At 42.3% G+C, this 19815-nt stretch overlaps 1 protein-coding gene across 3 annotated transcripts in view; it reads left to right on the forward strand.

Annotated features, from left to right (window-relative positions):
• Positions 1–1270: 1270 nt before the first annotated feature.
• Positions 1271–19815, forward strand: part of Mamdc2 (MAM domain containing 2) — a 177342-nt gene continuing 158797 nt past the window's right edge. For 2 of the 3 annotated variants that reach the window (XR_002392433.2, XM_021252726.2), the window contains exons 1-2: positions 1271–1687; positions 1994–2107. Coding sequence is in view for 2 of the 3 variants with exons in the window: in XM_021252726.2 (XP_021108385.1) it covers positions 1654–1687; positions 1994–2107 (148 nt within the window). In the remaining variant the exon portion in view is untranslated. The remainder of the gene's footprint in view (positions 1688–1993; positions 2108–19815) is intronic. The other variant, XM_004838163.4, reaches the window with a different exon arrangement.

The following is a 19815-nucleotide window of genomic DNA, read 5'->3' on the forward strand; positions in this document are numbered from 1 at the left end:
TGCATTAAATCTATTCCCTTGCAAACCCTGACAACACCATGGTCAGGAGGCCACCGAGGAACCCCAGACTGACAGCTATGGACAAGGAGTTGGTCAGTTCCTGCTGTATTTTTAATCCTGAACTGGAAAGATTTGAATCTTCTAAGCGACAGGGGAAAGCAATTCTTTTAATTGAGATGGCAGAGGGGCTGCGCTAGGAAGGAAGGAGACATTTGTGCCAGGACCTGTTAAGTATGAGAAAGGTCTAAAGCATCCAAATGAAAATGTTGAAGTGGCCATGAGATAGAAAATACAAGAGTTTGGAGTGATTGGTCTGGGCTAGAAACAGACATGTGGGAGTCATTAACCTATAATCAATGTTTAAAACTATGAGACTGGATGAAATCACTGAAGCAGGGGAAAGAAAAGTAGGAGATGAAGGGCCAGAACCTGGAGACACTTTAGTGCTCATGGTTTAGTGTTTAGTGTTCAGAGGAGAAGGAGCTAATGAAAGACAAGGAAAACCGGGACTCTGGGAACAAGGTGAAGGCACAGGAACGGGGCTTTGATGGTTGAAAAGGAGTTTGTAAGGCCAGTGATCCTCAACATGCAGTCCTAGACCCACAGCAACTGGAAACTGTTTAGGAATTTGCAAAATGATGGGCCCCATCCTAGATCTACTGGATCAGGAACTCAGAGGAGGGGCCTTCCAGCGGATTCTGATGCACCCCCAACTCTGAGAACCATTGCCATAGTTGTAAAACTGCCTGCACAGAATTATAAAGATTAAGAAAACAAAACTTCCTTACTGGAAAGAATATTGTTGGAGACCCACTTAATGCTCAAAGCAAATAGATTCCTCAGAAGTACCTGCCCCCACATCTCAGTTCAGAACGTTCTACTGACCAATCTAGCATGGCTCTGTGAAGAGGAGGAATGCCCGCATTTTGTTGGGCAGAGGGAATGCTGAGCCCCAGGCATGCCAGACATTCCACTGGCTAAAAAAAAGGGCATGTGTGTGATATTCCAGGGTTAGCAGTACCGGGCCATTAATGCTGAAACGTCGGAGATACCCAGCTTAGTCCACCCCACCGGTTCTAAAGTTTCCTTAGGCTCTCCTAAGAGAATTCCACCGTCTTCCAATTTGGGGAGATGAAGTTAAAATTAGGGCCAGCCCTGCGGGACTGACATGCCAGATGCGGAGAGGCTGGCCCCTGAAATAAACTGGTTCCCACCGCGGATGGGCGGGGCAGGCGGCTCTGTCCCGTCCCGTCCCAGCCCAGCCCAGCCCAGCCCAGCCGAGGGAGTCCTGGAAAGCCTGCCCCTTCCATGTGTCTGCAAGGGGTCTGCTTCCAAGCTCTAAAACCCTGGGCGAAGGCGCTGCGTGCCCGACCTCTGCTCTTCCCGGGGGTGGCTGCCCTTTCCAAAGTGTGCAGCTGTCTCCTCCCCTCCAGCGCCGCCGTTGCCCGGGACCAGGGCTGCACCCCGCACCTCCGCTTGCCCCTCCGCCCGCTCTGCAAAGTTGGGCAGCTCCGGGAGCTCGCTTTGCCTTTGCGCTTCTCCCGGCCCCACCCGCAGCGCCCCTCCTCCCACGCTCCCTTCCACCAGGGGCAGCGGGTCCCCGCGGGCTGGTAGCCCGCACCCCTTGCCAGTCCTCCGCCCTCAGGCGCGACCATGCTGCTAAGGAGCGTCCTGCTGGTGGCGCACGGTAAGGGCCGCAGCTGGGGGACACCCGGGGGGCGCTCTAGCGACTCGCTCCTGCTGCCCGGGTGCGGGGCTGGCGGGCAGAGCCAGGCCACGTGGGTGCCTCCTCCTAGTCCTACTCCGCAGCCTCTCCCCTCCCGCCCGGGCCAAGGCTGGGGTGCGGGTGCGCACGGGGTCACGCGGCGGAGGCCCGGGGCGCTGGGGGAAGCAAGACACCCTTCCTGCGTGGCCTCCCGCACTTTTAGCAGGTGGCTGGGGAGAGGGGGGCTGTTGTTAACGCTCCGAACTGAAAGTCGCTTTGTGCCTGCAGCCCTGCAGCTCTCGGGTGCCCTTGACCTGCCTTTCGGCTCCTGTGCCTTTGAAGAGGGCACTTGTGGCTTCGACTCGGTGCTTGCGTTTCGGCCGTGGATTTTAAATGAGGAAGGTAAGGGGCCCCACGAAGAAAGGCCCAGGTGAACTTCTTTCCTTGTTGGTTGCCTCCCCCACCCTGCCCCTTTGCCCCTCAGCACGTGGACAGTGTTACCTTGGAGTTAATTCCTCTCTGAGGAAAAGTGAGTGAGGCACGGTCCCCCTTCAACCCACGGCTGCGCTGCGGGGTGGCCCAGGCAGAGAAGGGGCAGGCGGCCTTTGTGTATCTGGCCACGGGTGGGAGCTCGGAGCAGCTCCACCTCCCCGCACTCTGGTGGGAGGGAGAAAGGCCACTTGGCAGCCCTGTGCCCCCTGCAGGCCGTCAGCCCCGCTGGTCCTTAGACACCTGTGTGAGCAGGAAGTCTGGCCGGTACTCCTTATCCAGCTTGGCAGAAAGAGTCCCCCCTTCTGTTATTGGACCTCAGTACTCCGACCTGCCCCTTGCCCTCGGTGCAGGACACTAGTTTTGCTGCCTGGTTTCATCCTTCTCCTCGCCCTCCTCTGTACATCCAACTCTGGACAAAAGAGGAAACTCCATCTCATCTCGGCTGTCTGAACTTGCGCAGTCTGAGGGCATTAGTCATTGCCTTACTACCCAGTGTTTGGGTTCAGTGGCAGAATTTAAACGTAGAGGATTCGGGTTACTTCTCATCCTTCATTTTTGTTTTGTTTTGTTTTGTTTTTGGGTACTGGGGATTGAACTTGGGACATTGTGCTTGCAAGGCAAGCGATGGCCCCACTGAGGTAAATACCCAGTCTCACTCTTCATTTTCATGGGGGAAAAAAATTGATTCCTGTTACCCAACTGCACCTCTCCATTCCTTTCTCCCTTGCTTCACCACCATTTAGGAGCCCAATGTGTGATGAAGAACCTTTTAGAATTTGTAATGATACTAACAGCCCACACAGCAGGTGTGCTATAGGTTTGCCACCACTAGGCCATTTGGACTGCAAAGCAGTCTCTGTTAAGAAACAGCACTGTATGTGAATGCTACTAAGTTCCTGCCTCAATCAGTTGTCCCCACCCAATCCAGTTTAGCTCCCTGGTGAAGAATAGAGCCCAGAGTGCCTGGTGAAGACGTCCAAACTGTCACCACAGTTCAATTTGCCCAGACTTCCTTTTAGCCTCTCTGACCCTCATGGGTAGGTGACATTAGTATCATTTTGCAGAAGTGAGAAGCTGAGTCTACAAGTACTCAAATGGCTGGTCTGTGTCACATGGTGTCAATGAGTAGCCAGCCCTGGGCTGTTTATTGGAAGAAACAGGAAGGAACTAATTCAGTAGTTATCTTTATCTCCAACACTTGCCACCACTTTACTACAGTTTAGTTGGAGGTATCTGAGAAAAAAACAATTCTTGATTTATTATCAGAGAGATTCCTGCCTGACTCATAGCTTTAGAAAAGGGCCTTTTACTTCACCACCCCAGCCCCTTCCCTGTTGTGTGCAAAGCATTTTGAGAGGCGGCCTTATATATAACATGGGACTGGCTTTGGAATGTGTTTTTCTCTAGCAGAGCTTCTCAAACTTCAACTGCAATAGAATAATCTGGTGGGCATGTTAGTCTTTGAGTTTCTCATTTGATGAGTGTGAAGTAGGCCTGAGTATTTCCTGCAAGTTACCAGGTGATGCTGCTGCTGCTGCTGCTGCTGTTGGTCAAGAGACTACACTTTAAGGATTCTAGACTCCCATAATATGGGTTTACACACACACACACATCTGTGCTGTGGGCCCGAAGCAGGGCCAGGACTAAAGAACCATTTGTATGATCCTGAGAGTCAATCACTCATTAAATCATGTGTCCTAGGCTCCTGGCACACCTCACTCTGGTGTGGCCCTGAAAAAAAAAAAAAGCACCACTCCTGAGATCAAGCACCTGAATCCCAGAGCCCCACTCCCGCAGCACTCTGTCAGGGTACCCCCTTCCAGCCTGCCTCTGGGTCAGTGGGCATGCCAGAGCCTGCTGAGCGCCAGATCCTGCCAGGCCCGCAGGAAGTGCTCCACTGAACTGGACCTCTTCAGCAGTGTGGCCGTGAAACACCCCTTAGGGAAAACAGGAAGATGCTTATAGGAAAAGGAGATTACAGTTTAACAGTATAATGGAGGCACTGTGGCTTTCCCTTCTGCGTTCTTTTAAGCAGCCACTGCTTTCTGGTTTAGGACTGGGACCACTGGCTTGGCTGGGGGAAATTCATTCATTCTATGAGTGCTCTAGGGTGGAGCAGGCAGGTTAGGCTTCAGTTGTTACAGATCTAATTTTCCAAAGGCCAGGACTTAGGCATAACAGTCCACTGTGGACTCGGGGGCAGAGAGATAAATTTGTGCCAATTGCTGTGGCTGCTGACTGAGAAGCCATCAGTAAGAATTTCCCATATTAACCCATTTCTTGGCTGGTAAATTAAAGATAATAAGATTGTCCTAGGCTGAAATTTGCCGAGCTGTTCACAAGCCTCTATGCAAAATTACTTCATCTTGCTGCAAAATCCCTTTGACACAGGTTCTGTCCACCTACGTGTACTGAATCTACCATAGACAGTTGCTCATTTCAGAGTCTTTTATCCACAAGTAGTTGGAAAGCAAATGGCACTTCCAAAATGTCCTTGGTCAATAGGATAATATACTGTGGAGAGAGCAAAGCTAGAGCCCAGTGAAGGAAGGTAAGTCTGGAAACTAATTTGCAAGTTAGGGTTTTTATCACAGGAGGATCAAATCTTGGGGTAGTTGGAGTAGTTCCTGTGTCTCAGATATCTCCCCTGCTTCCTGAAATTGTATTTGAGGTCCATCCCTTTGATTTTTCTAGAGTAACAGGTCTCTAAGCATCTCTGATTCAGTCCCAGTGTCCCCTAGTTCATAGCTATTTTGCAATATGCTCTTTCTCCCTGGGGCACAGAATAGGTGACTTCTGACCAAAGCGGCCTGTTGGCTTGGGTTGTGCACCACAATGGAGGGTGCCCTCAGGGAAAGGTAGCTGCGCTGGGGGAGGTAACCAACTACTGCAATCCAATCTTGCCTTCTTTCTAGTTTTGCCAATGGTTACTATATGTTCTTGGTTCCCTCTATGCTTTGTGTAGGATAATGAATTCCTAACTTGTCAAAGAAGGCAAGATTATGTATGTCAGACTCAAATTTAAACTCAGTTCTAAATCTTAGGTTAGAATTAAATCCAAGAAATAAGGGATCCATTTTATCTTATACAAATCTTCTTTATTCATTCATTTGCATTTAATAAAAATCATCTTTATCTTATTCACAGTTCAGAGAGTATTGGAACTCTTTTGAGCAATGGTTCCTGAACTAAAATTGAAACTGTTTATTCTATTTTCTTCATACTGGCTGCAGGGGCAGGAACACTGGCTGAGGATTATTAGCATTAATCTTATAATTCAAATTAGTCATTGAGTGGATTTTGGCTTCTCTCTCATTCTTGGACATTATTGCTTAGTACCTGTAATTTTAGCACTATAAGGAAGCCATTGGAGGAAATGAGGAAGGGAAGCAGGTAAAAATAAAGCCAGGTACAGCTCTTTAATTAGCAGTCCAGAGCCAAGTATGGTGTTATCCCAGCACTCTGGGAGGCGAAGGCAGGAGGATTGAAAGTTTGTGCCTAGGATGGGCAACTTAGTGACTTAGCATGAGCCTGTCTCAAAATAAAAAATGGTGGGAATGTGGCTCATTGTATAGGTCCTGGATTCAGTCCTTAATACCAATATATTTTCTAGAGAAAAAAAAAGTTCAAAGCACTGAGTTATCTGGCTGGAAAAGGTAAATATGGAAATGGGTCAGGTAAAAGGGAGGTTAAGAAAATTTCATGCCAGGTGTGGTGGCACACACCTGTAATCCCAGCACTTGGGAGGCTGAAGCAGGAGGATTCCTTCAAGTTTGAACCCAGCCTGGACTACATAGTGAGTTCAAGGCCAGCCTAAACTACATAGCGAGACCCTGTCTCCAAAAAAAAAAAAAACTTCAAAGCACTTGTTGTAGGGAAGACCTCCTTTTTTATACAATAGGAGTCAGGGATGGTGAAACTGTCTCAAACAGGAAACATTTGGGACAGTTTCTTGCTGAGAGCCAGAGATAGTATTCGAGGTAGGAAGACAGTCATGGAGTCTTATGGTCCCAAGGGGCAGGCCAGGGGACATGGTTGAGGGTGCCAGTAATCTCATTCTAGTACACAGGTGTGTCCCTTTCCCTCCCCCAAACTTGTCCCTTCTCTGTTACAGACACTTAAGTGTCCTCAAACCTCAGATGGTGGCTCAGTCATCTGGTTTTCAGTTCTGTGCACTCAGTCACGGGCCAGTTATTATTAACAGTGATAAATCCGGCCGATATTTCCTGAGGTCCAGCTGGAGCCAAACACTGGCTGGGAGCCCGAGGGACCTTCCTGGGAGAGCAGGGCAGTGCTCCCCTTCCTGCAGATGATGGCCCTTTTTCTGACTCTGGAGGGCTGCTTCAGCATCCCGCCCTGACATCGTAAGATTCGTAAGACAGTTCCTGTCTCCCTTACCAGGACCTACAAGATTATCGTCTCGGAGCTCTCCAAACAGAAGAATAGCCCCATTACATAGAGGCTGGAAGCCAGCACAAGTCTGGAATGTTCCTTGGATGCCTCTCAGAGCGATGACTGACCCCAGAAATTTGGCCACATCATTCCTAAAGTATGATGTGCTGTTCCTTGGTTCTGTCCTGATGTTACTGGTATGAGGTTGAACGTCGCTGTAGCACGGTGTACTTGACAGTGATCGTGGGTCTGCCCTGGCTCTACCTAGGAGCTCTGATCCTAGTGCTGGGCCCTCAAGGTCACCCAGCACGAGTGCCTCCTTTCACAGAGAACTATGTGAAGGCCCAGACAGCTGCCAGTCATGGTCATGGACCAAGGGACTGGCAGCCCCGGGGTGGGGCCTCCCCCTCAACTCCACTAGTTCTTTCCTCTGCATTGCTGCTGACATTCCTGACTTTGAAGAGTCTGGACTTCTGCACCCTCACTATATTGGAAACTCTGCATCAGAGATCTAATTATATCTCAGACATGGGGAAGAGTGTGGATCCTGAAAATGCAATGCGTCAGACTGACCAAACCCATAAAACACTACTCTTTATGCCACATTGAGTAACATTCATTTGCTATTCCAGATGTGTATGGATCATGGAAGCCACAATCCTCCATATATAGAAAAGGCCCTGGCACATAGTAGATGCTCAATAAGTATTTATTGACTAGATGGATTTGTTGAATGAATGAATCCAGCATCAGACCATGAAAGTGTCCTTGTACATTTGTGTGTGTGTGTGTGTGTGTGTGTGTGTGTGTGCGCTCCTGGATCATTCTGCCCCTTCATAAGTCATTTCCTATATGAACTGCAGCTTAAGCCTAGTGGCTAAAAAGAACTCTGCACTGGATGGCTTGGGTTAGAATTGAGGATCTGCTCTTTCTAGCTGTGTTGTCTCATCCTGTTTGTGTCTCTCTCTTTCCTTACCATCTCATAGCACTGTTATGAAGAGTACGTTAAACACATAGTGAGAATTTTATACATGCAATCTGATGGGTTTTTCTTTTTTTCTTTTTTATGGTGGTAGAGATTGAACCCAAGGCCTTATCTGCCTCCTTAGAGCAGTAGGCAGGATGTCAGTCTAGTAATCTGAACATCCTGAACCCGAGGCCTCACACCTGTTAGGCAAACACTCTGCCACTGAGGCATATCCCCAGGCCTATTCATACTCTTAGTATGGCTACATTTGTATTTTATAAACATTATAAACATTGGTTCTTCTAATTCAGACAACGTTCCCACATAGCTTCTCGAGAGCTTAGGAAAATTTATTTCTTTTCTTATAGTTTTGCCATTTGCTCTTTATTACAACCAGAGTAAGAATCTTTTTTTTTCTTATCATTTGATTCTATTTTAAGCATTGAGCCACATCTCACTGTTGTGTGGCTGAGCAAGTGCGTAAGTGAAGGAATAAGACCAACTTTCACACTTGGTAGATAGTCTCTCCCAAGGGCTTACACTTCTTTCTCTATGAATTCTTGGTTCATGTGAGAAATGATTTGCTCCCTGCACCATCCTTCTTCCTCCCACCCCAGCCTGCTTCCCACTTACCTATCCTGCCGAGCTGGTGCCTCAGCATCGGTCAGCTCTATTATTGATGATTATGGTGCCTTCTATGAAGCTCCTGGGTAAAGAGATCTCTCATCCCTCCTGCACTCTGGCGGGTCCCTAAGCCTTAGCTTCCCTGCCGGTCAGGCTGGGTTCCAGAGCTCTCTTTCCTGACCCCTCCACTTGGGATCACCTGTGTGGACAGGTCATTTCTGTCTGCTCCTCCTGCCCTAAGTGGCTTTACTGGGTGGAGGCCATACATGGCCACTCTCCTTACTATCAAGGCCAATGGCCGGGAGGGAGGCATCTGAGTTCCTCTCTACACAGATTTGTTGAATGGAAAACTGCTATCCGCAACCTGGCCTGATCCCAGTAAGATGCCTGGAGATTGTTAGGATGTTTCCTGCTATGATAGCAGAGGTCAGCCAAGATCACATTATGCTGAGAGGGAAAAATAATTTATTATCATGGGGCTTTATGCTTTCATTGGCATCTTCAAACTTTTTAGCATATAGTTACTGTATTTTGTGACTTCCATCTTGGGATATAATATTCATTGAAAGTCCTGCTTCTTAAACTAGCAGAGTCTCTTATGTTGAGTCACTTTAGGAATAGTCCTGTTTCTATCTCTTACTAACCAATATTTGGGTTTCAAGAATTTGAGTGATTTCAGCACAATGAGCCAATGTGAGGACAGAATTTCAGATATAGAAAATAAGATTGGAATTTTTAGAAAAAAGAAAATAAGATTGGAATTAGTGACCAGGAAAAGAAAAATCTCTTTGAAATACTAAGGGACTATGAGAAATCAATCTAGCAGCTGCTAGACGATGCAAAGAAGAATAACATAAGACTGATTGGAGTCAATGAAGAAACAGGAGAGAGTGCAGATGACATAAAAAAAACTGTTCACAGAAGTGATGGCAGAAAACTTCCCAAGCAGGGAAGGACATACAGATGAGTGAGGCATACAGGACTTCAAGTAGCTGTGATAAAAAAAAAATCTACACATAGGCATATAATAGTTAAGATTCCAGAAACCCAACAGAAGAACAAAATTCTACAAGCAGTTAGAGAAAAGAAACAAATCACATGCAAAGGAAAGCCCATCAGAATCACAGCAGACTTCTCAACACACACCCTCAAGGCAAGAAGAGCATGGAGTGACGGATTTCAAGCCCTAAAGGAAAACAGCCTCCAACCTAGACTGATGTACCCTGCAAAACTATCTTTCAAAATGGATGGAGAAATAAGACACTTTCATGACAAAGAGCACCTTAGGAATTTCATGAATACCAACCCAGCACTCCAAAAAATTTTTAGACAATATCCTAAGAAAAGACAATGAGAATCACAACCCCAGGGAGTCCAGCAGATTGAATCCATTGGCCATGACAAGAAATTAAACACAAAGGGGGAGAGGCCAATGAAAAGAAAATGTCATGACAATGATAAGTCAATACGTATCAGTTATAACCAATAATGTTAATGATCTCCATTCACCAATTAAAAGAAATAGACTGGTAGATCAGGTCAAGAAGCAAGATCCAACAATATGCTGCATACAAGAAACACAATTCAAAAAGAAACTCATAGACTGAAAGTTAAAGGGAGGAAAACAATACTCCAAGCTACAGGAACCCCACCCCCAAAAAAGCAGGAGTAGCTATCCTCTTTGCAGATCAAGTGGACTTCAAACCAAAATCTGAAACACTTCTGGTCCCAAGAATTTCAGATAAGGAATAGTCAACTTGTATGTGCAAATCTATTTATTGTGAACATGTGCTTTCATTCTCTTAAGTAAGAACTTAAGAACAGAACTGTTGGTTCTTAACAGTAATACAAAAAATTTTTATTGTTTTCCAAAATGGTTTTATCATTTTACATTCACATTACCAGTATTAGAAAGTTCTGACTGCTTCACACCTAAGCTGACATTTGTTATTTTAAAAGTTTTAACTTAATCTCCCTAATGAGTGTATAATATGATCTTGTTATTGTACTGATTAGTATTTTTCTGATTCTAGTGTTGTACACCTTTCTTTGTGCTGTACTGGCTATTTATCATCTTCTTGTGTCTACTTTTTAATTGGGTTGTCTATTAATGAGCTGTAAGAGTTCTTTATATATTCTGGTCATAGGTTATATGTATTATAAATATGTTTTGTTTAAGGGCTACTTTTCATTTTCTTAACGATGCCCTTTAAAGTTCTAAATTTTGATGGAATCTCATTTATCAATTTTTTTCTTTTATACATCATGTTTTTTGTATCCTAGGAAATTCTTGCCTACCCTAAATTCATGAACATTTTCCCTTATAATTTTTTCTTAATGTTTTGTAGTTTTAGTCTTTCGTATTTAGGTTCAAAGATCTTTTCAAGTTATTTTTATGTATGGAAATAAAGTGTTGAGGTTAATTTTTGACATATGGATACTAAGTGTCCTAGTACCATTTGTTGAAAACACTATCTTTTCCTCTGCTTTTGAGTTGAGTTTATGTTCTATAAAATGTTAATATTAAGTAATCTTTCAAAAATCAGTGAACCATATATGTGTGGTTCTATTTCTAGATTCTCTGTTTTATTCCATTGATCTATATGTCTTTCTTTATGCCAACACTGCCTTGATTACTGTAGCTTTAGAGGAAGTCTTAAAATTAGGCAATAAATGTCTTCCAACACTGTTATTTTTTTTTCTTTTTACTTTTCTGGGCCCTTTGTACTCCTGCATAACTTTTAAATTTCAATATCCAATTCTTCATTTATAGCAAGTATACACAGACCTGAATTTTTATATAAACTTTTTGTTTTCTAATCCTGCTAAATTCAAATACAAGTTCTAGGGGCTCCTAGAGATTTCTTAGTATTTTCTCTGTAGATGATCATTTCATCTACATATAAAGATTTTACTTCTACCTTGCCAATTCTATGCTATTTGTTTCTTTTTATTGCCAGACTCTTTTGGTTTGGGCCTATGTTTCAAAGTTTAAGGGACAGATAAAGAGTAGGCATGTCTGCCTTCGTTCGCCACCTTAGGGAGAAAGCATTGTATCTTTTCCATTCATATAAGTCATTTTTGCTGGAAGTATGGAGTACATACATGCCTTTTATCTGTTGAGAAGGTTCTGTTCCACTACTTCTAGTCTCCTGATAGCTTTTACCATGAACAGCTGTAGAATTTAGTCCAATACTTTTTCTCCAACTACTGACAGGATCATATGGCTTTTTCCTTTCTTCTGTTAAAATGATGACTTATGGGGGTGGATCTTCCAGTGCTGAACCAACACTGCCATCCCTATAACAAAACCACTTTCTACATACTGTCAGATCTGACTTCTAATTGTTTGTTTTGGTAAACAAATTTTTATCTATGTTCATACTTTTTTCTTCTATTATCTTTATCCAGTTTTAGGATTAGCACAATGTTGATTTCCTAAAACGAGGGGAGAAGTGTTCCTTCTTTTTTCTGCTTTAATTGTTTGATATAATTCATCAGTTAAAATGTATATGAGCCTGTTGTTGTCATGTAGGTAGGTTTTCAAGCTAGGAATATACTTTCTTTAATAGGTGCTATTCAAATTTTATATTCCTTCCAGAGTCAGTTTCATTAATTTGTCTTCCAAGGTACTTCTTAGAAGTTGTCAAATTTATTTCAAAAAAGATATTTGTAATATGCTTTCTGTATCCTTTTAAATTCTGTAAAATCTGTGTTAATGTCCTCTAAATCCTGATATTGTAATTAAAAATGCATAATTGATATTGTGTAATAGGAAGAAAAGGTCTAAAGGAGCAGGGGAAATGGGAGTGGTAGGGGAAAGAAAGAAGGAAAAAGAAAAAATATGGAAACAAAGTCTTTGTAAATAGGGAAAGGTGGAGCGGGTGAAGGGAGGGCAAGCGAATGGGGAAAAAATAAGAACCAAGATACGTCATGTAAAGGTGCACGATCCCAGTGATGAATGTAACTGTGTTTTATACCTAAAATGTACCAATAAACTTAATAGAAAAAAAGAATTTGAGTGATTTGAGCATCTCATTAAGTTTGGGCAGCAGATAGTTGAACCTGTCTTGGGCATCCCTGATTTTAATCTGCCAACTATCCCATCTTTCTCCCTCAATTTTTCTTATGCTTGTCCTAAACAATGCAATCATATAGTCATATATTCAGGTTTAGGTTTTCAGAGTATTTGATTATTTATCATCTACTTCAAGAGATTGGTCCTCTAAGAGTGGGAATTTTGGAAGGAATGGAACTTTAAAGGTGAAACCTTGTGGAGGTTCTTAGATCATTGAGCTCACAGCCTCCAAAGAAATTTCAAGGCCCTGCCCAACCTGTATCTCACTCAGCTCCAGTTGGGGATGTGACCCTTTTGCCCTTACTTGGACTCCAGCCGTGATGTGCCACATTCACCAAAGGCCTAGTAAATGGGGCCAAATGAATGGAGTTCAGCCTCCCAAACTGTGAGCTAAATAAGCCTTTTCTCTTTTTAAAATTAGTTTCCTTGGGTATTTCATTGTAGTAATGCCAAGCTGATTATTACAAATGCTATCCATGCTTTAAGGTCCAGCTGTTTTTAAAAAACATTCCATGATTTCCTAGGTCAAATAAATCTGTCCCTTCTCTCTCTATGGCTGGCTTTCACTTTCCACCCTATAGATATTTTTATTTGTGTCTATTTATTAGGGTCTCTATGCCATCACCTCTCGAAAGTGTTATGTCTTTCAGAACAGAGTTCACATCATCCCCACAGTGCCTGACAATGAATATTAGGTTTCAACAAGCATTGTGAATGTAGTCAATCTTTAAAGCTCTTGTTGAAACTGGTACAAAAATAAAAAACTCTTGACATGTTTCCTTGTAGTGAAAGAATTGTGTTCGGTAGTCCCTCCTCTCATAGAACTTCAAAGACTTAAGAGGCTTATGTTATAATTTCCAGATATAACAGGGAAGCAGCCCTTCAGCTCGCCTCAATAATAGATGGCCTGCTTTATCCATGACATGCCAGTGAACAAATAGCTCTTGGATTATCCACTGTTAGGGCTGCTCCGTGCCTTAATCCTCTGCCATCACAAACAATCACGGTACTACCCTGAGAGCAATCCTGCTGGGTCTGAAAAGTATTTTTTTGCAAAAGATTTTTAGACTTTGAACTAGCTGCTAAAAACTGGTGTTTCTAAGGAACTCAGGTGTGATGTATCAGTAGTACCCCTCTGGATGGGGAAAAGCAAGGAAGGATATTTGTCTACCTTAGGAAGAAGTTCTTGCATAGGGATGTGACAAATGGAGAATGCAGAGGATCAGGATTGCAATTCAGTGAGATCTGCCAGAATATTTGCTTTCTCCCCACTTTGTGGGAAATTTATATGTGTTTTTCTTTGGGGGGGGGTATCTGAGCCTAAGAATAAGATAATAAAACAAGTGACAGTGTGCCATAACTTCATAGCATCATGACTATATCATATGTTTTACAGAAATGCTGCTAAAGAATTTCCATTCTATCAAGAAGCATATGATTCAAGTGCAAGGACCCGAGTTCGATCCCTGGTACCAAAAAAATAAATAAATAAATAAATAAAAGAAGCATATGACTGATACGGCCCGTCAGACACTATGTCAGGAGTTGAAGTACCTAGTATATAAAGTATATATGGTACATGGAGTGCATATGGTTCATTCCCTTGACACAGCCATGGACCAATAGGAGGAAACAGGCATCTGTAATTATGGTAAAAGTATAAGGAGTTGTATACTACTCAAGGATTTTCACTGCAAGCAGCATAAATTCTTTAAATGGCGTGGAAAGGAATTTATTGGAAGGGTATCATTTGGCTTTCAACATCAATAAGAAATCTAGATAGCTATGTTTGAGCGGAAATAGAGATATGTAGCAGACATCCCTGCGCAGTACTAGCGGGCTATGAGTGGCACATGCTTCTTGCCTTCCCTAATTTGGCTATATTGTTTTATATCAGGAGTCAGACCAAAGCCCTGTGTGACTCAAATGGGCATGTCAGGTAGCAGAGTTGGGCTAGTATTGCTCCTTTGCTAATGGCTGTCACTGAGGCCTAGGTCCTGGTCTGTGAAGTGCCAGGGCTCTGCTGAGTTATGTGCAGCTGAGGTCAGTGTGACCCCAATTAAAACCTTTTCACCTACGTGAATTATGGCTTCTCACTGACCTGATGGGTTGTTTTCTAGTTGTACCTGGTCCTAGTACCTGTTTGTTCTATCCAAGTAAGATCATCAGTGCTTACTCCCTAACAGCCATGCCTGGTGCCATCATGCCAGGTGTTTGGCAATATTTCACTAGATACCTTCAAAGCATACCCTGCTCCCTATTCCTTCCCATGGTTGTATTCAATAAATACTGGATGTGTTTGGAGGCCTTTGTCTTTTTTGCCTAGACCAGCATTGATCAGGTCCTAGCTTCGTTTCCTGTCCTTATTCTTTAGCCTTGTGTGTAGTGGCTCGCAGGAGGCCAGGACCTGGGGTCTACTGCAGGGGTCTGATAATGTCCCATTCCCTATAGAGATGCAAGGTGCAGACCAATCCTTCTTAAAGAGCTATTTATGTGACTGTGACACTGGACATTTGTTATGACACTGGTGGACCTATATGTTCATTCAGTAGCTGTGAGGTTGTTCAGTCTGAGGGAGATGAGGTTGGCAATAGGGAAACTAGTTATAGGCCTATCTATCGGTCTCACAGATTATGAGGGCCTAGAGTAGAGCAGGTGTGTATTAGATATGAAAGAGGTAGAGTAAATAAAACACCATAAGCCTCCCCATGGTACATTTTGAGCAGGGCTATATGTGTGGGAACCTTGAGCATAAAGATAATGATGAAAATTCTGAGCAGAGACGGCATTATCCAAGGAGAATAATAAAGTGATAACAGTAGGAGGCTAAGACTGGATGTTTAAACACACGTTTAAGTATTAGGTACGTGAAAGGAAAGGGTCTTGAAAGAAACAATGAATCAGGCATGTGTGAGGGGAATTAGAGTGAAAGGTCATAGGAGCTGATGGAGTTAGGTGTTTCAATAGGAGAATGTGCCCTGCCTGGTCCAGTGCAGCAGAGAGAACTTGGCCAATGTAATAGACAACCAGGAGACCATAGGTGCTCAATGGCGGTAGTTTCAGTGGGGTGATGAGAGCAGAACTGGATGCCCTGAGTGGATAAGTGAATGGGAAATGTAGTTGGCTATAGAGGTTTCTCAGCAAAAAGTTTGAGTATCAGAAGAGAGATTCAGTTATACCTAGGAAGAAACTTGAGATGAAAGTTTTTTGTTTTTGTTTGTTTTGCTTTAGAAATGAGCTAGTTTATGGAGTAACCAGCAAAGAAAGATTTAGGAGGTTGGAGACTTCCTCACTAGCTCTGGGTCAAACCCAGTTTTCACTTTGACAATTGCAGAGTTGCTTCAACTTGTGTAACCTCACAGTCCTCCACAAGTGGGTCAAGGGCACTGAGTGTCAACTTCCAAATGTGTCAAGTTTTATTTCTACTGTAAATGCAAAGGAGGTCAGAGGTTTTGCTGAATCTTTAGTAAATATGATGTACCCTGGAACATATTCATAAAAAACAAATCTTTTCTAAAATGTAGGAGAATGCCTGAGGTCTAAAGTAGCTTTAACAACATATTCTATTTCTGCTAAAGGAGTAGTTCCTGCTTAAAGAACTATTGGTGTGAGATGAGGGAAGGGAACCCTAATGAGATAGTCACATAAGAGCTAGAGGCTGTGGTCTATAGTAGTGTGAATAGTGCCCATCAAACACATGTGTTGTTAATATCTTTGATGATGACAACAATCTTGAAGGTAAAGTTGGTATTGTTGGTATTTAATAGATGAGGAAATATGACACAGAGAGATTAAAATAATATGCTCAAGGCAACACAGAGTGTGAGAGTAGGGATAGCAACACAAGCCCATCTGGCTCCAAAGACTTAAACTTCACTTGGCCCAAGGGTGCCTCCCAACCCCGTGAGTAGAATGTCACCTTTGCACTTCCAGAGGTGGGTGAGCTCAGGCTCCTTTGAAGATAGTGGGGAATATCTACAAGATTTCGATGATATTCCAATATCCCAACTCCTTCCCTGAATTCTCAACTAATGCAGTAGCAAGCCTTGAGAAGGCATCAAGCAAAGGAAAGGAAATGTAATTTTTACTTATTTTTTTCCCTAACAGATTAGAGCTTGCTCTTGGAAGCATTTGAAGGATTCTCTTCTCAGTCCTCAGCATAATTTTGGAAGAGATCTTCAGGAAAAATTTACAGCTTGACCTAAAATACTTTGGCAGTCTTTAAGAAATACTCCCAAACTTCAAACTCATCTAGTCCTCCTGTGATTGAGTTAAAAGAATACTCAAATAGATGTGTTTTTGCAAGCTGGCCTCCCTACTAGTCAAGCACTTTGAAAGTTATTTATTCTATTACTCTCAACAGAGTGGCAATGTTGCTACACAGCGATGTGATATATAACTTAGCTAGATGCTTCGAGAAATTTCCATTCCTTATTTGAAAAACTTTTGCCTTGTTGCCAAGGAGAGCTGAAGTGTTATTTGGGGCTATGCTTATAATGAGGATGACTTTAATATGCTCTGCTTCCCCAAGAAACTGCTTCCTTTTCTTACCAATATTTTTTGACTATCTATTCTGAAACTATAACTCAGGAAATTTTCTTTTTAAAACTTCTATGGACTTTTTCTATTTCTGTGACTTTGTTAAAAATGGATGATAGGGTAGACTGTTGGTGAATTTTTTTTAGTTGTGTTTTGATCTTACACTAGGCAATTTTAAAGTGCATGCTTTATGGAAAGAAATCCTTTGATTTTTCTATTACAAACCCTGAGGACCAGGAGTAAATGTTGGAAGTCACACCTTTGTTTCTATAAACTTTTTCCTTTTTTCTCAAATTCTGATGAGGAAAATGTAAGTTAAACTCTAGTGTCTATGTGTGTGTCTGTATGCATGTGTGTGTGTGTGTATCAACACAAGATTAGTGCCACTTTGAACTCACATTTAATATATAGGAAAACTTGGGGCTGAAACATCCTAGATTATATACAGCAATGCAGAGTTTTATCTTTGTTATCAACTCAAAATGCTTAAAGTATCTACACATGGAGATACTTGGATATTGGATATTGTGTAGTAAAAGAGAAACAATGTTGGAGATACATCAGCTGATAGATTGTATTGGAATAAGGCATGAATCCTTTTTAATTTTGGGTTTGTGAACTAGGACCTGATTTGATTTATATTTGTATCCTTTAAAGAGTGTTGAATTCAAAAGGAAATTCTGATAGCTGTAGAACACATCTCTGAGGTTTTTGAACCGTTCTATTTAAAGAATGTATGAACAATTACCCACAATGTCTTAATTTTTGTGTTGTTCAAGTTTGATCCAAATGCCCTCTTGACCGTCAAGTATGCTATTAAGCAAGTTTTGAGTGACAATGAGACTGACCTATTTGAAATATCTGAAGGTGAACATCTCAGTGACTAAGAACGTTTTTTATCCTTTAGAATCTTCCAGCTTTTGTCTTTCTACAGACACAGCTACTCACAATACAAGTTGCTACAAGAAAAAAGGGTGTAAAATGGTTATACTTTTTAATTAACCCCTTTCATTTGTCATTTTGTTAACAGAAAGTCATTTGTACTTTTGTGAGTCTATTCCTATCATAAAATAAGCTTGGACACATTTATGAGCCATCTCTTGCTGAGCATAATATTACCCTGGTAGTCTAAGAATTCTTAGAAAATTAATAGGTCTTGGAAAAACAGATAGTATTCCCCATCATTTCATCATAATGCACAGTGAATCATGGTCATGCACAAAAGATGCTAGGTTTGAGACTCAAATGATTTAAGAAATATTCCTTGGAAACATTTGACAAAGAAACAAGCCTGGAGAGTGAGCATCAGGGATCCAGAGTTTTAATCTCCTTTTAGTCCTCATTACCAACCACCAACTGCATCACAGAGTGACTTGTCACCAAGATGCCCTCCACTGGGAGGTGAGGGTGATGACTGGCATGTTTTATTTTTAGTATTTATCCTTTGATCTCATTTCAGAGTTGCTAAGCAAACTGAAAAACCAAAGTGGTATTTGCAAGCATTTGTTGAGCACTGGGTAAGAATGTTCACTTTGAACCTGAAAACCCAGTTGGAAAATGGATAATGACAATTATTTTACTGAACATTTGTTAGGCATTTATTGTAAACATTCTAGGTGCTTTACATGCATCAGTGCCTTAATTCTTATGATGACCCAATGAGGAAGCTATTCTTTAAAAATGAAGAAACTACAGTTTAGAGTTAAAAAAATATTTCAAGTTTATGGAGCAAGTAATTGATAGAACCTGAATTTTAACTTACTTGTCTCTAAATACTAAGGACATAACCACTCTGCTATGTTGCCTGTCTATTCCCTTGACTTGGGCTCTTAAAGGAACTTTATAACGGAAATAATAGTCATTCTTATAATAATAGCTAACTCTTACAGAGTGATATATTTACCTATTGGTGTAAGTGTTTTATATTAACTACTTTGACCTTCCCAATAACCCAATAAAGTTGGGTCTATTTTTAATTCTCATTTTAGGGTTGTGGAAAGTGAGGCACACAGAGACCTGCAGGTCACAGAGGACCCAGGGAGCAGGACTATATTTTATAACAGGTCTTGTGGCTCCAGTGTGTGCTCTGTGCAGGAAATAGCAATTGTAGCATTTACCTTTTTCACTGCACTTTGAGGCAAGAAGATTTTCTACATGAGTACTGTGTGAGTGACTAAGAGAACCAAGTAAGAGCATTACATCTTCTAGATTCTTCTATACTCAGGGGCCCTGCCACCAAATAAATTCTAATTTGAGGAAATTTTAAGTCAGTCTTTTCCTTTAAAAATGGCACAGGACCCTGGGACAACAGAAGAATTTTCTGCCTGGTTCCAAGTGAAATGAGATTAACTGGAAAACTCCTGTGAGAGTCTCTCACTCAGAGGGTCCCCATGACTGCCCAGCATTCTTTGGACAAAGTCCAGGAGAACTTGTTCTTGACAGTTTTATTTTGGAATGAGTCAAGTATCCATCTGCAAAAAAAAGTGGAAAATGTAATATTTGCCTACTTGTATTATATAAGAAGATGTTCAAATGGATAGAGATATAAACAGTAAACACTCTACAAACCCAAGGACCAAAAAAGTCGCCATTGGAATGAAGGCAGAGGATGAAGATTGTCTATCTTTGTGTCTTTGGATTCAATAGTAGGCAATGTGTTTTGATCCAAGGGATACAAACATGTGTCTCATTTAATTTTTATTATAACTCAGTGAGAAAGATACTCTTTATGAATGAAGAATCTGGGTGATAGTTTATATCTAGATGTCCCCCTAAAGCCTCAAGTAATCACAGGCAGGGCTTTGGGGAGGTGACTGGATGATGGGGCACTATAATCATGGGTGGATTAGTCCATCGATGAGTTTATTGCTAAATGTGCTCTAGGAGGTGGGTCACTAGGAGTGCGGCCTGGAAGGGTGTATCTCCCTCCCTGCTTCCTCCTTTTACTCTCTCTGCTTCCTGTCTGCCTGCTGTGAGCAGCTTTCCTCTGCCATATCCTTCTGCCATGCTGTCCTGCCT

This window comes from Heterocephalus glaber, unplaced genomic scaffold (genome assembly GCF_053883595.1).
Source record: "Heterocephalus glaber isolate CG9 unplaced genomic scaffold, H.glaber_assembly_v1.0 deba00001481, whole genome shotgun sequence".
Taxonomy (NCBI): domain Eukaryota; kingdom Metazoa; phylum Chordata; class Mammalia; order Rodentia; family Bathyergidae; genus Heterocephalus; species Heterocephalus glaber.